The sequence below is a fragment of the Nasonia vitripennis genome, chromosome 4 (assembly GCF_009193385.2).
Source record: "Nasonia vitripennis strain AsymCx chromosome 4, Nvit_psr_1.1, whole genome shotgun sequence".
NCBI classification, from domain to species: Eukaryota; Metazoa; Arthropoda; class Insecta; order Hymenoptera; family Pteromalidae; genus Nasonia; species Nasonia vitripennis.
Genome location: NC_045760.1, coordinates 28,059,584 through 28,081,014, shown reverse-complemented (window position 1 = coordinate 28,081,014; position 21,431 = coordinate 28,059,584). Strand labels below are relative to the sequence as shown.

General features: G+C 35.4%; 2 protein-coding genes and 2 non-coding genes across 14 annotated transcripts; 2 read left to right on the top strand and 2 right to left on the bottom strand.

The window, feature by feature from the left end:
- Positions 1-309: 309 nt before the first annotated feature.
- LOC100120768 (RNA-binding protein squid) lies at positions 310-9,955 on the bottom strand. Of its 10 annotated transcripts, none has more exons than XM_032599422.1 (10): positions 9,606-9,944; positions 6,319-6,452; positions 5,473-5,508; positions 4,972-5,012; positions 4,561-4,688; positions 4,088-4,366; positions 3,744-4,005; positions 3,102-3,173; positions 1,888-2,004; positions 310-1,610 (listed from the first exon to the last, which is right to left on the bottom strand). In XM_032599422.1, exons 6-9 carry the CDS (start codon positions 4,361-4,363, stop codon positions 1,937-1,939), a joined length of 678 nt encoding a protein of 225 aa, XP_032455313.1. In that variant the 5' UTR covers positions 4,364-4,366; positions 4,561-4,688; positions 4,972-5,012; positions 5,473-5,508; positions 6,319-6,452; positions 9,606-9,944; the 3' UTR covers positions 310-1,610; positions 1,888-1,936. The 10 variants fall into 10 exon arrangements, with proteins under 10 accessions (XP_032455313.1, XP_032455314.1, XP_001600539.1 ...); XM_032599423.1 differs by lacking the exon at positions 9,606-9,944 and adding an exon at positions 8,391-8,935; XM_001600489.6 differs by lacking the exon at positions 6,319-6,452 and having other exon boundaries at positions 9,606-9,955.
- A 1,989-nt stretch (positions 9,956-11,944) lies between these two features.
- Positions 11,945-20,135, top strand: LOC100170120 (uncharacterized). 2 transcript variants are annotated; one of them, XM_031930263.1, is made up of 12 exons: positions 11,945-12,023; positions 12,122-12,278; positions 12,362-12,508; positions 12,928-13,106; positions 13,166-13,372; positions 14,556-14,777; positions 14,852-15,044; positions 18,178-18,400; positions 18,488-18,794; positions 19,052-19,197; positions 19,294-19,510; positions 19,795-20,135. In XM_031930263.1, the coding sequence occupies exons 2-12, from the start codon at positions 12,164-12,166 to the stop codon at positions 20,011-20,013; spliced, it is 2,175 nt and encodes a 724-aa protein (XP_031786123.1). In that variant the 5' UTR covers positions 11,945-12,023; positions 12,122-12,163; the 3' UTR covers positions 20,014-20,135.
- Positions 16,391-16,464, bottom strand: TRNAI-AAU. The gene has a single exon. It is a non-coding gene; the product is annotated as a tRNA-Ile (tRNA).
- On the top strand, positions 17,205-17,278 carry TRNAI-AAU. The gene has a single exon. It is a non-coding gene; the product is annotated as a tRNA-Ile (tRNA).
- Positions 20,136-21,431: the final 1,296 nt, after the last annotated feature.

Sequence of the window (21,431 nt, the reverse complement as noted above, 5' to 3'; positions counted from 1 at the left end):
TCTGAGATGTTCAGGCTTACGAGTGACCTGTATAGGCTCTTTTACTCTGCGTTTCGAGTGCTGTGCGATAGGAGGAACAATCTTATATCGTCGAGGATGTTGCGCGGGATTGGTCCGACATTTTGGAACACCGCAGAATTGGACAATTCTTCGGGCTTCGTAGAAATCCGCGTATCCCTATTTATATACCTTGCAATTTTTTCGTTTTCTTTTCTGCTCGCATGCACGCACTGAAACTTGAATCGATTGTTTTGGAAATTCGAGCGCTTGGTTGTTGGAACGAGAGATATAATGAATACGAGTGGATTGTTGGTTTTTGCGAATTTTTATTGTACTTCTATATCAGATCGATGACAAAATATACTTGTGCTTTGTGTAAAATTAAGTATATACTCATAGTAAATATTAATACTTATGCTATTGCAAGTATACCGACGTTAATAAAAAATCGTTCGTTTGATCGAATAAGAGGTGACTCAGTATTGCAAAGCAAGAATATAACGATAAAATCATATCGGTAGTTCTATAGGTGGTGTGAGAAAAATAAATATGAATTTAATTTTTATATACACAAAATGAATTTATTTAGATCTAGTTCTTACCAATAATAATATATAATAAAGGAAGCAATCATCTTTTTACGACATACTTTTTTCGATTTTTTTTTACCTACAGTCTGTTTCACTTTAGCAGAAAAACTGATTTAGAACCGCTATTAATCTCGAAAATCGACTGTTTTCGAATTCTGAAAAATTTTAACCCCCAGTTTTTCTGATGTATACTTCATTCTTCATCGTGTAAAAAGTACATTGCCTGCTTAATTCTCTACAATTAGTTCTGTCGCTCTCACTTCTTTCAAACTAAGTTACAAACAAAATTAAAATAAACTTACACATGTTAAACGATGTAATACAAGCTTTTTAATCTTCACGATTACCCCGATTAACTATATGCTACTAATCTTTTCTAAGACTGATGACTTGATGAGTTTTTGTACAAAACTCGCTTCTGCCGCCGTAGAAATAAAAGATTTGTATAATGTATCTACAACTGTATTATATCCCCCCCCCCTTAATTTTTGGTGTTGATTACGACAATGTAATCACGGTGAAACGAAAGAGCCATTATCTAAATATTTTGTGAGTTTCATTCAAAAACATAAAAATACTGAAATTAAGTTATTATTGAAAAATTATTTGACAATATACATTTTTCTGCGACTACCGCATTTGAACTTCGGATGTACATAACATATTTTAGTTAAAAGGCTAGTGTCACATGGTTTTAGGTGTGTATAAATCGAAGACAGAATACAGTAATTATAGGCGCAAAAGTTGACGAAACTGATTCTGCGTCACTCTTAAGCCTATACAAATAGTGCTCGATTAACCTCTAATGAGGCGACAAAGCGAGCTATTGCTGCTTTTTGGCAAAGCTTAGTTTTCTTGTCAAAAATGCTTCTGAATGATGATGATTCGACGGCTATGATGCACGATGATTAACTTTAGTCGATGATTGGTACTGCCTACGCGGTTGCGCTTGGGAGTCTTGTTGAAAATGACGAGGCTTTGTTATGGAATGATGATTTGACGAGTTATAGGATGGGTGACCTGTAATCAGTAACAATATTATATTAGTTTATAGAATTGGCGCCTGTAGAGACACAAAAATAACCAACAACATATAAAGAGCAATAATAGAGACACGGATAAATAATTTACGCGTTACAGCGAGAATAAAAAATAATGAAAAAATACATTCAAACAAAATAGGAGAATTATACATATAACAATGAATAAAATATATATGCTTAAGTGAAAAAAAATATAACAAAAAATAAATTAATGATTAGTAAAACCAAAGGTCAGAAAAAAGAGAGAAACTCACCAATAGTTACGATGCAAGTGGCATCGCGGTCGAAAGAAAATATGTGTCTTTAATAGGGCTGGTGCCTCTGGTTTTGGCGGCCGCCACCTCTTTGCTTTCCGCCAAAGCCTGAGCCTCCTGGAACACAACCAGTCGAATGTTTTAGACAAGATTCTACTATACGACTTTTATCAGAAACATCAACTTTCTACGTCACTAAAAAGCCAATACACTATTTTACTAGCTTATACCAATCATTCGATCAATCGTTAATTAATCAAATGATAAGGAAATTAAAATTAATGTAGTTGTTACATTAAACGCATTTAGTATTTGGAACATTTACGCACTAGTGTAATAAATAATATCTTAGATAAATTAGAAATTAAAGAAACTTTTTAGGAACAAGAGATAACGAAAATTCTATCGAGAGGCTACAGGCTAAGGTAGTAGAGCTGCAGATTGTTCGCTCTTTTTTCGATAGATTCTTTTCTTTTGTTTTATTAATAATTTAGGCAAAATTTCTCTCTCCTTTTATCCCTTTATTGCCAATGAAATATTTTACCATATAAAGTGAATCTCCAAATCTTGCATGAACTTACAATTTTAACAATGCTCTGCATACTCTTGCTTGTTTCTTGTCCATAGAATTTTTTCATTATTTTTTTTTCACGTGTATGAACAGTACACAGTGATAATGAATATATATATATATATATATATTTTAAAGCTGGGTAAGCAGGAGATGGTAAACATAACATGCATGGAAAAATAGATGTTATTGTATGAACGCGTTTTTTTATAACCATTTTATAACGCATCAAATTATAATGAAATAGTACACACTTAAATAAGGATAATTCTTTCGTTATTAGATGCGTAATAAAATTACGTTAATTATGACTTTCACCTGAAGAAGTGTTTGGTGGTGATAAAAATTAATATTTTTAGTGGAAGAGAATATCAAAACAAAAGGTATGACTGATCCGTTGAATCGGAGTCGAGCCATGTGCGCGAGGGGTAAGAAAACGGTATGTGGTATGTGTTATAAACATGTTTTATAAGGCTATAAATGAACGTGTCTCTATTGGTTTAAAACATACTAAAGTATATATTAAAGAAAAAAGTAATCAAGTTGGACCAACAAGACGGAATACTATGGAAGACAAAGAACTGGAAAATGTGGTTGTTGTATTAAATAGTTGGAAGTCAACTAAAGGAACGCTAATGCGTACCTTTGCCGCGTGCACCACCGCGCCCACCACTGTAGCCACCATCGTAACTACCACCGCCATATCCATAGCCATCTGCATTTTCATGGAACATACGGTGCAAAAACAAAAGACAATTCCGTAAGTCTTCTAGTTATGAACTTCTTATTTGGTTTTTTCATTTTCTCATATTTTCAATATAGTAAGATTATAGAAGAATCGGCTGTTTATGACGCCTCTTCGCGCACATGATCGTACTTTCTTTATCCTAAATAATGCTTATATTCGTTTAAAAATTATGAATATATGTATATAATGTATGTACAAACTATTGCTAAACCTTATTCTATGAACATTGACAAAATTACGGATCAAAGATGCGATAAAAAATTCATTCTGAGAACAGAAACTATTTTTCAAATCCGTAATTTTGAATGAAAGCAACGACGCAATAAATAGACCCACATTAATAACAGTAAGCACTAGCAAATTTGGAAGAAAACTCAAGTTAATCGAGATAAAAGAATCTCAAAAAATTCTTAACACGCAATGAGGATGAGAGAGTAATGAAACTCCTGTTAACTGATTTGATATGAATAATAAAAAAACATTATATGCAAAAATGAAGAAAAAAAGAGAATGAAGTTGTAAATTTGAATTAATTACCGTATCCACTGTAGTCGTATCCGCCGTAGCCTCCGTAGCCACCGCCGTAGTAATCATAGTTTCCACCGTATCCGTCATAGCCACCGCCGTAGCCACCACCGTAGCCACCCTGGCCGTAACCGCCTCCGTAACCACCCTGGCCCCATCCACCTTGACCACCGAAGCCTCGGCCTCGGCCACCGCGAGCACCACGGCCTCCTCTACCTCCCATACCGCGCATGCCTCCCATCTCAGGCCTGGGGGTGGCTTTCTTTACTTCGACCTAAATTTAAGAAAATTGTAATTATTATTGGAAGCTCTGGAACAACGATTAAATCCTTATTTTCAATTTTCAATCAACCAACCTCTTTGCCACTGATGGTTTGTTTCGATGTCTTCAGCAGCTCATTAGCAACTTGTTCAGACTCAAAGGTGATGAAGCAGAATCCTTTCCTCTGGTTCTTCGTTTTGTCGAATGGCATCTCAACATCGACAATTGTTCCAAATTGCGAGAAGAAGGTCTTGATGTCATCATCAGAAAGTTCTGTCGAAAGACCGCCGACAAAGATTTTGCCATGACGCGCCTTTGCTTTCTTAGGATCAACCTTTTTGTTGTTGATGATGTGATCTCCATGTGCCATAGCCTGAAAACGAAAAGAAATTGGTGCTTAGTTTTATGTTGCGTGTTAATAAAGTTAAATGCTTTTGTTTAGCGAAAAAACTTCAGGAAAGGATTTTCTTCACTGCCACTCAGTAGCAGAACTGACTTTGTAATATCATCATATTAAATTTTCAACATTTCTTCGCATAAATTTAATAAATTTTTACTACTATTTACCTTATCCAGAGATTCTGCCTTGGCAAAAACAATGAAGGCAAATCCCCTTGAACGGCCAGTGGTAGGGTCGGTTTTGACATTGATGCTTTCAATGTCACCAAATGTGCTGAAGTGATCCCTCAATTCCTCTGAAACAAAAAATTTTCCCATGAGTGAAATTCTTTTCGTTTGCTAATAGCATAATGGTTGTACTACAGTTTCGACTCGTCAAATTTAAATTTCGAATTAGAAGAAAATTTTGAATTCAAAATAAGCTCAGAAAATTCTTGTCGTCTCATACAACAGAGCCAGTTCTGTCGTCCGAAGGTGTCCTAAGATAAATCATCATTGCTTATACAAACTTTTAACACGAAATGAATTGACTTTCTTTAAGTTAAACGATCAAAGCTGTAGTTGAAAAAAAATACTCACTGTCTGTCGTTTCCCAGCTAAGTCCACCAACGAACAGCTTTCTACATGTTGCAAAACAGAAAAAATATTTGTATTAGTCAAGTGAAACAAGCAGATTTTGAAAGTTTTCCATTCAAGTTCAATTGCATAGATTAATTGCCCATTAGACTGCTACTATTATCCTGGTTTATTAAATATTTAATTTAAATTTGAAAAAATCAATAGAAAATATCTCTGAAAGAGCATTGAATTAGTATTTAAATTTATTGTAATAGGCAATATTTATTTTGAAAATAAAACTTAAAAGTTTCATATTTATTCATTAAAAACAATGCAATAAGATTTTTTTTTTATTAAATTACATGAAAATGAAAACTTGTACAGTTATCAGGTTATCGATGTCAGCAAAACGAAGTTTCAAATCTGCTGGATTAAAAGGAAACCTCTTTTTCAACACTTAAAAAATGTACTCTTTAAAACTAATTTCATGAAGGAAAGCCAAGAAAGTATGGAATGAAGTACCTATCATTCAGCGAATCCTGGTTGCCCTGAGCGGACCTGCAAAGGTAATTTTAAATTAAATTAGTTTGACGAATACCAAGGACTTTTAATCTTAAGTCTTTAATTTATATTGAATGAATCCAACAGGTGTTCGTCCAATTCGAAATAAAAAAGAAAGAAAAAAAACTTATGATGCTAAGGCTATAAATATTAAATTTCGATTTGTAAAGCTTTAAGTTGGACTCCTGGAATGCAAGGAAGAATCTTAAAAAAACCCTGTCAAAGAAATCAGCGCTTTATTTATTTGAATCCCGCAAAAAATTTAATTTCGTGATCGTTCAGCACACTGCTTCAATAGGATTAATTGATTTTATCAATTATGACATTATCACAGATACATCGAATGGCAAATAGTTACAATAACAAAAACCACAAGATACTGTAAAAATTAAAAGTTTTAAGAAATAATTACAGTTACATCAAAATTACAAGTTACATAGCATTACAAGAAAAATTAAAATTACGGATTTTACAAGAAACCAGTCGAATCGCAAATTTTTAATTATATTTAAAACTATTTTTAGTGCTCGAAAAAATGCATTTCGTTTGAAATCGTAGTGCTGTATTTAAACCTCAGTTGCTGCAATATAGCCTTAAGTCTTCTAAATTGATCCAAATCACTTGTATATACTCTTTACTATATGCAAAAGTTCTTCACGACTTTTCTCCCTTGTTTTACGTTTAGAACATTTGAAATTCTTGTCAAAGCGAAGTTTCAAATATACACGCGTATCAAATATTGGATTTCACTTGGTATATTTTTTTTAACAAAGAATTTGAGGTCTGAACTCCGCTGCTGATAAATACCGTGGAGGCAAGTGCTTCCGAGAGTTGTCATCGCCATTTTGTTGTTGCTCTCAGGTGTTGAAGCCGCAAAAGCAGCCATCGGCAAGCACCATTTTCATCACACAGGTCCATTTGCTGGCACGCTGGCTTGCCACCTGCAGACACCAAGCCACACAAATTGGGTTAGTGGCGTTCCAAGCTCCTATACCATTATCATTGGATGATTCTTTAGACTTTTAGACGTTTACTTTGATACCTCAGTTTACTTTTGCTACTAATGAGACTGTGCTCCGGCTCACGATGCAAATGGCACTTTTATTGAGGCGTTTTAAAAACTCTGAACTCGAAATGCATTTTTGGACTATCTGAACATAATATGTTAAATTTACATTGTCAATCTATAAGATGTCGCCTGAAACATTTATTGTCTTTAAAAGATTGAGAGCGCTTACGACGCTTTACATTTACAAAGATTGTCATGAAAAATCCAGATATCATCTACAAGCACTTTTGTACTAAAGGGAACTCTATAAATATTTTGAATATACAAAATACATCCACGGTCAATTTTGAATGCGTCGAAAACCTTAGGAGCACACAAATTTAAAAATTGCACTATCACTTTAAACATTTAAAAATGTCTTTTTATACACTTGAATAGTGTATAAGGTCTAGTTCTCAAAACTACCTTTTATACATTTTTTATTTTACAATCTTTAATTAGTATTTGAATACAACTAAATGCAGCATAAATATTGTCCTTTTTTATTCTTGTATTTGTAGTATATTAAGAAAAAAAACCATCTGTCACGATTACTGGAAGATGAAAAATTGTTACGTTTTTTTTTATTTAATAGTATTGGGAAGACTACTTGAGTTATCTGTGTTCACTTCATGAATGCCCAAAGTAGTTTTTGTTTCAACATGTTGCAAATTTACATTCATGTTTTGTCTCTGTTATAGTTTTCAAACAAAATATAACGTTTGAAAAATTTTCTAATTTCAAGAACATTTCTCTCAAGTTTTACTATTTTTAACCATCTAAACATTACATCAGCACTTTTTTTGTTAACATTTTAATTACTTGATCATCTCAAATAAAATTATCAATTTTTTTTTCAACCTCTTGAATATTTCTGAAAAATATTGAGTTTTTAAATTCTAAGACAAAGTTCCAACATTGTATAACCTTAGCAAACTCATTGCACGAATCTGTAAAACTAGTTAGATTGCAGCACAATATATACTAAATATTATATTTTTCATTCTGCATTTTCATTATTTTTTGAAAGCTACGCGGTGAATAAAATTGAAGATCTGAAGTTATGGAGTTTTGAAGAATTGATGTGGGAGAAGCGAACGTTGATCACAAGTAGTCCAAGAGCGTATTTCTCGGTATCTCGATCTCGAAGTAACATACAGCTGCAAAAAATGCTCCAGAATACGAAGATATTTCATATTTGAACGGTATCAAGTTACACAGAATTTCTATTGAAACGTACAATATATTGACTCTTAATACTTAAGTTCTACAAATAAACAACGACAGAAAACTGTAACATCAATTCCCAGTAATAGAATCGGATAATTTAATAAGTTTTAAAAAAAGGGTTTGACTTATCGCATTTTTTTCCAATAATCTCTTTTTCTACGAATTATTACTCAAGTTAAATCCATGAAATATTCGCCGAATCAATTGACAGACTCACGTTGTTGCAACAAACATTCATGCACAAAATTTCCAAATTTTATCATCTGCAAAGTTAGACAATAATGTTTGTGTATGTGTAATGTATGTGTATACTCAACAATTTCAATTCCTTAGAACAGCTTTTATACTTCCATAATTATAAAATTGAAGCTTACAAATCTAAAAAAAATTTTTCAAAATAAAACTACATTGCATGATGAAATAGTAAAAAAAACGAAAGTTCAAAAACATGAAAATTAAGAGCTTAACATACGGATAAAGTACAAATTGCAAACTTACTGTTGAAACGTATACGTTATATATATATATATAGTCAATGAATTTTTCATCTCAAATGAATGATATTGAAGTATCCAATTCTTAATTAATCTTTCAAACTTACCGTTAACTTTAGTGAAACTTTTAGACTTTCAATTACTGTTCTACGGCCCCGAATATTGAACTTTTTTTCTCTTTTCAATAAAATATATAGTCAGAAATTCTCAACAATCAAAAGAACCAGTATTTATATCGATAATAGTCATGATAATACTAATCAGAGTATTGTTAGAGACAGTAAAATCTGATAAAAATTGTTTGCTCAGTCGGAGGGAAAATTGACTCGTTCCTCGCATACCAATCCCCTCTCTCTCTCACTCGACAAAAAATCGCTTCGAAAAAACGAGGTAAAAAGTCAATGTTCGTTCCGACTCGCCCGAATGCACGCCGCCACTGCGGGGGTGTAAAAAGAGATGTACGAGAAAAATCGGACGCTCGTGTATAAGTGCAGGGCGGCAAGCAAGCAAGCAAGCAAGCAAAGCAAGCGACGACGCCATTATTGAACAGACGGCTGCGCCGCGGCGTCGCAAGAAAGGAGCCCCAACCGAAGAGTTTCCGCGCGAGCGCGTGACCAAGCCAGAAGGAAGGAATACACATTCGCGTATACGTGCGCCATTTTCTCTATCGTCGAACTTACCACAAAGCCACGCATTTATCGCGCGTCATCGTGTTTCGCAGAAACTTTGAACGGCATCGCTGTTGCTCTCTCTCTCTCTCTAAATATGCGTCGTGTATACAACTAGCGAGTTATCGCCCATCCACGAACTGCGTTTTCGGAGAAAAAAAAAACAATTAAGAAACGCTGCTGCTCGCGATCAAATCGTCCCCCGAGAAAACGACGAGCATCAGCAGCTCGCGAGAGATCCGCTTTCTCCGTGGAATCGCGTGGATTTCGCTGAAAGTTAATCTAGCCTGCGATGCCGTTGGATTCGTGCGCGGACAAGAGACCGAGTGTAGCAGGGCCGCCACCGACGCGCGTCAGCCATTTTCTTTCTCTCTCTCTCTCTCTCCTCTACTTACACACAGAGCGTCGAATCGTGACTCTGCGTTTCTCTCCCTTTGGTACGCGCGCGTCTCGCTCGCTTCGTCGTGTGACTCCTTTCCCGGAAGACGCGGCGGCGGCTTGCTTGTCGCGAGAAAAAAAGCTATCGATTTCCACCCACGGGAAATTCATAGAGAGAAAAAAAACGCGAAACTCTACACACTCGAATACGAGGACGTGGAAGAGTCTGAATTGGAGTCGTTGTTAAAAATGCGGAAGAAAGAAAAGTTGAATTACCTGTCCTCCTGGGATTCCTGGCCGTTTTCCGTGGCGTCGCCGCCACCGCCTCCGTTCTCGGCTTCGCCGTTCTGCTCAAAGTTCTGCTCGGCGACATCCTCGCTGAAGTCCTTGTTCTCCTGTTCGGTCATCGTTGCTTCTTTCTCGGACACGTTTATCTACTACCGCGAGTAAATAGACCGATCGACCGGCGTGTGCGTGTGTGTACGACTGGGCCGAGATTCGAATGAAAACTAAGTGTATATATCGGGGGAGAGAAGTTTGGTCGACCTGCGTCCGAACTGCTCGGCTGCCGAATGGAGAAGGCCGAGTCGATGCCGTGGGGAGAAGCGGCAAGCCGCCGTATGCGCCGCAACGAGATGACGCGCGTCCGTGCGCTAGAGAAGGGTGGGGGTAGACGCGCAGCGCGCGAGGCACGACGGGTAATCGGCTCGCCGCGGTCCCTCTTCTTCTCTCTGGCCAATCGGAGGTGTGCGTAGGAGCGGAGCTAGCTGTGCGCGGTGCCCGCTTTTCCCCTGGAATTTTACCAGACTGAGACGCTGGTCCCGCGCGCTACTTTCCGCGCTCGCCTGACTATATTTTGTGTAGATATGGGGGAGCGCTCGATATTATATCTGCATCGATATGGGACACATGCGAACGATTTTCGAGGGAGAGAGAGAGAGAGAGATACGATTTAGGAACGATCGATACGCGAGTGTTTTTCTCTTCGCTCTCTTCGATTTTCTATGCACACAGAGGGATGATTGAACGCGTTCATCCGTGGACTTTGGCTCCCGCAATCGATGTTTCGCTTTTACGCAAACAGCTGCAATCGCCTTTCCACGCGCGATAATACTCGACGAGCGCATTTCGCTCCGGTAAACGCGTTATGATAGCATAGACGCGAGTGGAAAAACAAGAACTGCCGTGATATCGAAGCAGTTTGTTTAACCGGGAGAAAAAAGAAATTGAAAAACTCGGTCGGACACATGGCCCCGGGACACCGAGCTACGTCACTGGCGACGTGTGTACGCTGATATCGACGGGGCTCTCTCTCCGGCCGGTTTGCGTCCGGAACTTGAAAAAATCGCCTCTAAGACAGAATTGTCAGAAATTCGGAAAAATCAAGCGGATTCAACGTCGCCCCGTATAACGTTTCACCGAACGGAAATTTAAAAGCCAAAGAAAACTCATCGTTATTTCCCGGCTTTTTTCTCGGCGAAAATTCAGCCCCGCTTGGCGCTGCGATCGCACAACGCCGCGTCGCTTTAGCCAATGGGAAAGCTCGGCGCCGTTACCAACATACACACAGACACGGGGCTGAAAGTGCGTGGCGCGCATACGCACCGGAAATCAATAAAGTGTTCGGCTGCCTCGTGTTAGAGGTCCCGCGCGCTATGTGCGCCGTCTTTCTCTCTTTCCGGAAGTCTCTCGTTCTGTGTTGTAGGTGCCTATACTCTACTACTCTCCCCCCCTTGCTTGTCTGCGTTTCTCTCTCTCTCTCTTGCATACGCTCGCGTGTAAAATTTGACGTCGGTGGTGGTGGTGCTCAACCTCGTTTCCTCCGACTTTCGGGCGTCTCTCTCTCTCTCTCTCTCTGTTTTCGCCGCTTTATTTTTACGCTACTCTTGAGAGATCTCGCCGCAAGGTTTCTGACCTTGCCATTGCTCGCGCTTATTTCGCGGAGAGGCTTGGGCTCTCTCTCTCTCTCTCTCTCGCAGCAGCGGTAGAGAGAGAGGGCAGAGACTCTCGAGAGAAGTTGAGGAGTTTTTGTAGCGCGTCGGGTCAATGTATCCTGAGGATTTGGTTTTTGATGAATTACTTGGGCGAAAATTGTGTCCTATTTACGTGCTTTATTCAAACTATTTATAAACGGTAAATTGAAACATTGCGTTTTTTTTCTATTTAAATATGGATGAATTTTTTGAGAGGTATAATAACGGAAAATTGATAAAGGGACGAAGCGTCAGCATAAGTTTCAAGAGGGTATTACGTGGCTGTGCTGTATAAGCTGTAAGCAGAATGAGATAACGCACGCGTTAGACAGTCGTCGAACCACGTGCTCTACTCTATCTCGTTTCATATTCTAATGGGCCTCGGAATGTGTTCTCGTTGAGAACATTTCGAGTTTCTATAGAGAGTAAAATATCTATTTTCGGCTTGTTTGTAATGACTTTTACTTACCCTGCCCATTTTTACGTTTGATAATTAAACGAGTGTTTTTGTTATGTATTTTGTAGATAAAAATCTACGTCTATAATTTTACTTACGAACGTACTTTTTGAATTTATTTTTTATTTAAATATTCGGAACTTTTATTAGGATAGAATAGTTATAGATGTAGCTATGATGAGAAGTTGTCGTTTGTTCTTATTTGGTTGTTGTTTACAGTTTTAGGTTAATTTTTGGTGCTTTGCATAAGAAATAAATTATCAAGTAAAATAATTTGCAATATTGAACAAAAATAAATAAATAAATACAAAAGCATGTTTTTCATACACTGAATACTATTTAGAAAGTTCTATTTTGCTTAGCTACAAATCTACATTTGAGAAAATTAAAAAAAAAAATCAAAAATGCACAGCGTTTGGCGAACTTGCAATAAAATTCGAGCGACGTTGAATCGAATACGTGCCAACCTTTGGGATTGCTTCGTCTCTTTCGACACTCAAGGGAATCATCTAATTTCTGGTAGAAAATATACTCAAGTTTGATAAAATATAACAGATAGGTTTCAAATGATTAGTTAAATCATAATATCATTTTCGTTTTAGAGCAAAATTTCATTGCTGTGTTAAGTGGGCCTCTGGGTAAGAAAATCGGCCTTTCAAATCAAGAAATTTGCGAGCTCGCTGACTATTTTCGTACTCAAGATGGGCGGATTTTTTACGCTCAGTTCTGTGCCGTCGTTCACGAAAATAGTAAGAAATGATCTGCATAAGAATTTCCGTGAAATTATAATCGGTTATTTTCATGCACTATTGATTCCATTGTATGAAATTGTATAATTATATTTAAATATTAATTCGTATATATTATCTTAAATTGCTGAACATATAGATTATCTAGTTTATGCTTGTGTTAGTTTTATCGCCATATTCCTCGATACAGTATTTCAATCTTACATAAACTAAGACAAAAAATAGATGAGGCTTCTCTATGGCAATTCCAACAGATATATAATCAGTTTAAGAAATATATGATGTGTCTTTTGTAAAAACTCGTCTAATTTACAATGATAAATTTTAGTTTAGTTTTGATAGAAAACCTTACAATCAGTAAAGTGATCATTAATATTAATATTGCGGTATCGTTAAATGCTTTTTGTGTATCGATATAGATCCACAATTCGAAAGCAATTTTCCTTTCACTACCGGACAAGAATGGGAAGACGCTTTACAAACCAACTGTCTTAGTTTATCAGAACAAAGACGATTGGAAATCATTCTCAGCAAAATAGCATCTCTAGTAAATTGGCGGAAACACGTTTTGAAGCCTTATTTCCAAGATTATGAATTGGTACGAAAAATCAAAATATTTTTAAATGAAATTGTAGAACATTATTTTCATTTTCGCAGATATCTAAAAATTGCGGAGTCGTGTCTTATGCTCATTTTGCCAGATTGTTATATTTTTTAGACATTACTTTGGCATCCGAGGAAATGAACTTGTTGATTAAAAAATTCGCCAAAGATAGTTATACAGTAAATTATGTTGCTTTTATAAAAACCATTGAAGAAATTCAAGATTTCTTAAAAAAACACCAGTGTTTGGACAAAGGCGGGGTGAGCTGTTTTAAATTATGTTGCTTCAATTCGAATATTTTTACGAACCCAAAAATTACAATACATTTCCTTTTCATAATATTATTATGATACCAATTTTTTTATTCTTTTAAAATATTTAAATATTACTTTGTGTGATAATAATGAAATGTTCAGGGAACCATTTTATACAGTAATTGAAATGCACATATAAGAGAATTTTCATACACGATGATAATACTGCGATGCATATTTATTATAAGTGAAACATACACATTTCTTCACGTGGATACACTTACAAGGCATCACGTTTTGCGCCTGCAACTAGACTATCCCTCATACATCTTAGCAGACTGTATCGAAGTTGACTGTATTGACATGATTACTTCGAGCGAAACAATTTTGAAATGTATTTATGTTAGCCCCGTGCATAATTAATGTTCTTAACTTTTAACATTACTCACATCATGTTGATGTAACACTTTTCTTCTATTATTCCCTCCATTTCTACTGAAATTTATATTTACTACTCTATACATATTTCTTAATCTACTCGTAGCTTGAAACTGTTGTAAATAAGTCTGCAGTACGCCGTACGCCGTAAACTTTAAATAACTTTATTACTTATTACTATTGAAATTACCCATAGCTAGTGTTAGTTTTTTACTTGTTTACTTCTTACAATCTACATCTCATAGGGATGACATAAACATTAATACTAATAAACTTAAAACTACACTATAGAGCCAAGATAATTCTTTCCTATAAACATCTTTAGTTTTCTTTTAATAGAGACTTTACTTATTGATAGGTATTAGAGATCATTCGGTAGAGTGTTAAATACACTCACAGCCACGTAATAGTTGCTTTTTTTGCTTACTGTTTCATCAATTTTAGGCAATGGTAGATTCTTGTTTCTTGTCTTATTTGTACTTCTTATATATCTGCCTCTTAACTCGTTATAATGATATACTATACACTCTAGTTCGAACATTTGCCTTATAGGTAGAGGTTGGTTCTGTGTTATATACCAGTTTTTATTTATAATTCGAAGTATTTTCTTCTGTATACCTTGAATTAAGTTCAAATAATTGTTATAAGCCCCACCCCATGCAATTATACCATAGTTTGTAATACTTTGAAAGAAGGCATAATATAGTAACATTAGCGTTTTACTATCCGTATTTGCTATAATAATTTCTAGGATTTGAAAGACGGTTTTCCAGGAAGAATAATAGAAGTAAAATTACCTAAACTATCACGACCAGAAATTGGAAAAATAAAGACTGCGTGCGTATTTCCAAAGCAATTACATTTTCTACCTCTCGACCCCAACTCAAAAAGAATAAGAGACATCCAGGAAATCATGTTGAGACTTCAAGAGCATGCTTTGAAAAATAGAATACGCGTTGCGCAGTATTTTCAGGTTTTTTTTTGCATTCAATAAGCAATGGAATAGTTCAATATAAATACACTTGATAAAAAATCCGTCACTTTTAGGATTATGATGTATTTAATGTAGGAAGAATAACGAAAAATCAATTTGAAAGAGGTTTCGACGAAATGAGAAATTCTGGTCTCGGAAAACTTTATTTAGCTCCAGAGGAAATTGAAAATTTAATAGCTTTTTACAAAGATCCCAATGATATGGAAAGAATTTGTTGGAGAACTTTTGAAGACGATATTGAGCAAGGTATGATAAATAGTATTTAATATATAGTTTTATCTATACGTTGAAAGGTAAATATATATGTACTGGCATTGCACAATATTTTTCATTTTTTTTTCATCAATACGCAAGAAAAAGTCTCTTAATCATGCATGATAAATAAATGAAAATCGAGTTTTTCTGGGAGCGGGAGGAAATGTAGCAGTGGAAGCCTACACTTAAGGGGTCCAGCCTGGTTTAAATCCAACAAAAAAACAACAAAATGTTCGTCCGATAAAAATTTGTTCTTTTCACATAAATTAAAAAACAAAAAATATTTACACTATACACTATTTCTCCCGAAAAATATCATATATATACCATACAAAATCACTGACCAAAATTAATGATATTTTATTATATAAATAAGTGTTTTTAGTTACTTGCAACGGATTTGTGAAAGATCTGGACCGTCTTCTTTACTCTACCCGGGCTGAAAACGTACCTTAAACATGCTCCCTCAGACTTAATGAAAAAAATGTCTAAAAAACATTAACTAAATGTTGTTGGCAACAAGTACAGTGTGAAAAATATTAATTAAATTTATTAGCTACGTATACAACGTATGGATGATAATATTTAATTAATGATTTTTAGATTTATGTACTAAAATGTCATGAATTTTGGTCAATGATTTTGTATGGTATATATATGATATTTTTCGGGAGAAATAGTGTATAGTGTAAATATTTACATTAGATATTTTTTGTTTTTTTTTTAATTTACGTGAAAAGAATACATTTTTATCGGACGAACATTTTGTTGTTTTTTTGTTGGATTTAACCCAGGCTGGACCCCTTAAGAAGCCCTCAACTAATCACTCGTGCTCAAATTATCACCCTTATTAAGAAGAGCCGAATTTCCCCCCTAGTTGCACAATACTATTATTCTAAAAAGTTACATTAACGTTGATAAGCAAACTTTTTCTCCACGAATGATTTTTTAGTTGCCTTATCAGTAGCACTGCCTACTGATGGTAATGCCGCCTTATGAATCGAAGTTGCTTTTATGTGAGACAGAGGTCGTTACAGGTCCTAAGAAAAAAAAATTCTACTGACCTACGGTTTTATGATATTATATTCAATAAAATAACAATGTTTTTTATAACAATTTAATTAATTGTATATTTTGAAATAAACCTTCGGCAATATTGTTGTACAATATTATTTAGTAAGATACATATTTCTTGCTCTGTTTAATGTGGTTATGAAAAAATAATAAATATATTTGGAAAAATACACCAGAGGTAAAAATTTTCAGATGGCCTGACTTAGAAATTAGAGCCCATTCAGGTAGTGCATGTATAAAAAAAATAATAATAACAAAAAAAGTGGCCCATGAGGGGATCGAACCCGCGACCTTCGCGTTATTAGCACGACGCTCTAACCAACTGAGCTAATGGGCCTTGATGCCAGGAGAAATTTTAGACCATAGAAAAGAAAATTACATTTTGAGCTCTTGAGGAAAAATTATTTTTTGATTAAAAAAAATTTTGTTAACTTAATATAAATTATGATAATGGATCATTTTTTATACTATCATTTCGTTGTTTTTATTTAAAAATTTATTGTTTATTTATTTATTATTTATTTATTAAATAATCTCATGCTTATAATAGTTCATAAAACTTATTAGCTTTTATAAGATTGTGATAACAATTCATAAAGTATAGAATTTGGACTCTAACAATAGTTGATAACACTTATTGATATCCATCAAGTTATTTGAAAAATTCAAAGTTTTAAAAATTACTTATGCGCCTATTATATATAGGTTATCTGACCATTAATGGAAGTACCATCCGGATGATAACACCAAAACTGGGGTTGTGAGCTCCAAAATTTTCATTTTCTAATTAGTTTATAGAAATAAAAATTTTTTGTTATGTCGAAAGAATCAAGCTGTTGGAGCTCATAGTCCCAGTTTTGATGTTATGTAAAGTTTTGATGTATGTAAATTGTTTCGAGATATTTCTATTTTGCAACTGCTTTTTTTTAATTTTAGTCCTAATAAATCGAACCTTGTGATACTTTTAACTACAATAAAAATAAAGTACACTTAGCTCAAATATCACTAATAGCGCGTACAAAAGCTCAAATATATATGTATATATATTTTTTTGACAACAATTTTTATTGATATCAAGGCCCATTAGCTCAGTTGGTTAGAGCGTCGTGCTAATAACGCGAAGGCCGCGGGTTCGATCCCCCCATGGGCCAATTTTTTATTCTTACTCTTGTACGTTGATTATATAACTGGCACATCGAATGATTGAGGTAAGAGACTCGTGTATAAAGATAAGACTTCTAAGTATTGTATGTGATTTGAAAAATTGGCCCTAAAAAAATGAAAGGGATAAATACGGGTGGAAATCCAATCTGTAAAACTAAGCGCTCACTGTGATGTTAGTATATAAGTTCTTAGCTAGTAAGTCGCAATGAGTATCGAAAAATATTGTATTAAACAACTAATTTTTTGTACAGTCCCCAGCGGACTATTTTTTTATAGTTGTTTGCTAGCTATTAAGCAGAATGCTTTTGATAAATTGCTCTTGCAATTTTAACAAAATCAAATAACCAAATGATCAATATTAAGTCGGAAAATACCGAAATATACAGATTGCGAGCGTCTCCGAGACCATACGATCAACGAAAAGAAAAATATTTGTTATCGCGCTTGTAGTTTTTATTCACTACACCTTTGTAATGTAATTACATGGGCGAATTTTTTATTCTTACTCTTGTACGTTGATTATATAACTGGCTCTTAGAATGATTGAGATAAGAGACTCGTGTATAAAGATAAGACTTCTAAGTATTGTATGTGATTTGAAAAATTGGAAAAATAAATCTGATCCAAAGTAAACAGCTTAATGCATAACTTGTCAAAAAGCTCAAAACTCTATATATCACTCAGAGCTTCCTGAAAGTTTCAAAACTTTTTTTAAATAATTTGAGCAAAAAAAACAAAAGAATTACAAATTTTCCAAGATTTTAATTTGGATGTAACTTTATATTACGTTCTATTTTTCCTTTAAAGACTTCAATTTATTTTTATTCGCTAAATTGATTACAAAAAAGCTTTGAAAATAGTTCAGTATAGATATTTTTTATTGCAGTATTTACCATAAAACATCTTCACAAGCATCCGAATTGCAAAGTCATTTCACCCTCAAAAGAAGTAAAAACACTACCTCGCAAAGGCCATCAAGAATGGGGGTGCTTAAAAAATGTATCTCAAAAAGAAATGAAAGCAATTTATGAGAGGACACTCAAAAAAATAATCCAGCGTGTCAAAGAAAGAAGATTTTCCCTCAGGCCATATTTTCGAGATTTTGATAAGTAAGAACTATTTCTTACTTTATATAGAAATCAATGTGATGAAGTTTACATGTCAAAAACACCTTTTTAAATCCTTCGACGTTTTAGAAATAATCGAGGTCACGTTTCTCGAGCTCAATTGAGACAAGCTTTAGCTGTTGCGGCGATTCCACTAACACAAGGGGAAATTTCATCTTTGGAGTTTATGTACAATAACGATATCGGATTTCATTATTTAGATTTCGTAAGTGAATTGGAACAGTTTGCGGATGAATTTCCAGACTGTGACGGAAAGCAATCAGAAAGTAGAATGAGTACGAGTAAGCAGCTTGAAAGAAGTGAAGCTCCGGAAGAGAAGGATATCGATTTAATTTTAGCAAAAATAAAAGCAAAGGCCGTATGCAATGGAATACAGGTATGTGCATCCACGTTATTACAAAATTCAGTAATGCAACATTTCCTTTTTTCATTTTTCTCATTTTTAGCATTACATTGTTTTCATACAAAACTAACAGACTTTTTATCTTGCTAATCTTCTAATGCCAATTCGTTCAAAAGCTATATTGGATTCATAATTGTAATATCATATTTGCATATAGAGTGAAATCGATGTCGAGCTCTAACATTACATGAAACTTTTTGCCATGATGAAACTTTTAAATTGTCTTGCAGGTGAACGAATTTCTCAGGCGGTTTGATACGAGGAACGAAAAAGTTGTAACGAGATTAGAATTCCATCGAGGTCTTGATCAGCTTAAGTGTGATCTCACGTGTACCGAAGTGAATACTCTTATGGATCACTTTACAGCTTCCGATAGGTAAGAGTCGACGATGAAATATTTCATGGAAAAAATTTAGCTTGTATCTTACATACATGCACTTTGGCCCTCATTTTCTCTTAAATGTGTGTTTAGGCCGGGCTATATCGATTACTGCAAGTTTTCTCAAGTGGTCGAAGGGGCGATGGTGCAAGGACACCTGGAAAAGTCTCCGTTGGCTAGTCCTGTCAGGCACGTACCGTCTGAAGCAACTCCACGTTCCTTTTTGAATTTCGACGAACGGCAAATACTCATGCGGACCCTTAATGTTCTCTCCACGTACGCTGACTGTAACTTGGAAGAAGTTTTTAAGGTAAGTTTATTTAAAACTTTACGCTGCATAATTACATTCTATACGTTGAGCTACTTTTAAAATTTTGTCGGAACAACATTTTTATTTATTGAAGCAGATATGTGAGCTATTCTTTATTTTATATATATATATGTAAAAACTTGGTCTGGTGAGTGTGCCCTCAAATCAATCAATACAAGACCTCGATTTTTCGACCGTAAAGTGTCCGACTTCTCGTAGAATGGCTCATATATATGCGGATATTATTTTAATTTAGCTTACAATATGTAACGTAACTTTCGCAGGACTTCGATAAGCAAGTGAACTCGGGAACTGTGACGAAAAACCAATTAATCCGAGCCCTTAGCGTCAGAAAAATTATTTCCGCACTTAACGCGAATGAGCTCGATGTACTTTTCAAGTGTTTTGCAGTCGGGTATGTAGCGGAACCCAAGTTTGATTATCGATCGTTTCTCAACGCTCTCAACATTTTACGCCAGAACAAAGTAGCTGTACCGTTTTAGTATCTCTATATTTTGAAAGGAACTGAAGTTCGTTGTCAGTAACCATTAAAAAGTTGTTATATATTTTCTATACATTTTCCGATGTATTGCACTGGCTGCTTTTCAATAAATATTGAACAAAAGCTTCGGGAGTGTTTACTTCCCGTTAAAATTCATCTCTATTCAGCGAGTAAAATAAATTGCAAAGGAAAATAGCGACTGCGTCTATTGTAATGACATAAACACGATCCAAGAAACTGAATTGTAAGTCGTTATGGTATTGAAGAAAAAAATTATTCGTTTTGCTCTCTCGACATTTAATTTACTCGGACTTGAATTTTTTATGACGTCGAATAAGCCCGAGGAGGTCGTACCTGTTAAGTGTCGCGACCTACTTCTAAATCGGTGCATTTTTAACTCACGTAAAGTTCGTCCTATCTTTACTGCGACATGAAATACGCGTGATATCCATAAAACGTTGATTCGATTATCCAACAGAAGCTGTATTATTCAAGCTGATACAGAAGATAACCGAACACTGGTGGAATAGATCCTCTACGAAAAAGAAAATTAATCAATGTTCCAGACTGTCCGCAAGCCCAGAGTTATTTCGGTAAATCAGAATGTTTGCGTCTGGCGGTGGCTTGTCTGATCGATTCCGATTCGTATTTCGAGCGGTGGTGAACGCAGGAACAGAGAAAAAAAAGGAACGAAAGCTATGTCTCGCGTGTCAGTCCTTGTATTCGGTTACCTTTGAGTGCGCGCCACGTGGCGATTGTCCCCTCAATAGTGCTTCACCTGGCACGTGGCGATTTCCAATCTAAAAACGAAAGCTACGTGTATCTATATACCATAGGGACAATGCCTCTTGACTTCTAGGGTTTACAGGTCGCCCCGTTAATTGCGATCTAAAGCCATAACGTTTGGATTAACCTTTCTGTAGTATAGGGGCTGGCATCCCTTTGTTAATTTCCAATACCAACGCTCACGTCTTTTATTGGAGATTGAGTGGGCATAACGATATTCCCATTAGAAGTTACAAGTATGTATCTATTGAATTTGAGTGAAGTCAATAATTAGAAAAGTTGGAAACTTACTATATATAAAAATAGATTTAGTTCACAATAATTAACTCATCAGAATACACACACACACAGACAGCCTTATAACAAGCTTCCCATTCACAGGCTACCTCAACCCGCTACATCAAGCACTCGCTCCAGGCCACTAAAAACAGCAATGAATATTTATACAAAAAAAAAGTTCTCCCTATAGCCCCAGAAACTCATCCGCCCACAATGCATCTCAGCTCTCTACCCACACATATCTCAAAACACACCGCAAGCTCGGTCCCCGCGTAGTTTCGTCCGTCTTAAGTCAAGCCGAAAATCGCGAGGAGCAGCTGCAGGATCATGCAGGCAAACGAAGCTTTACCTCGA

Excerpts from the sequence above, each read along its gene's own strand:
- LOC100120768 (XM_008211770.4), bottom strand. The coding sequence starts at position 9,736 with ATGACCGAACAGGAGAACAAGGACTTCAGCGAGGATGTCGCCGAGCAG. Across the intron at positions 4,689-4,971 it reads TAGCTGGGAAACGACAGACA|AGGAATTGAGGGATCACTTC; the intron begins GTGAGTATTTTT and ends TTTTTGTTTCAG. Across the intron at positions 1,611-3,101 it reads CGGTGGTGCACGCGGCAAAG|GTCACCCATCCTATAACTCG; the intron begins GTACGCATTAGC and ends TACTGATTACAG.
- LOC100170120 (XM_031930263.1), top strand. The coding sequence starts at position 12,164 with ATGCACAGCGTTTGGCGAACTTGCAATAAAATTCGAGCGACGTTGAAT. Across the intron at positions 12,279-12,361 it reads AGGGAATCATCTAATTTCTG|AGCAAAATTTCATTGCTGTG; the intron begins GTAGAAAATATA and ends TTTTCGTTTTAG. Across the intron at positions 19,511-19,794 it reads ACTTGGAAGAAGTTTTTAAG|GACTTCGATAAGCAAGTGAA; the intron begins GTAAGTTTATTT and ends TAACTTTCGCAG.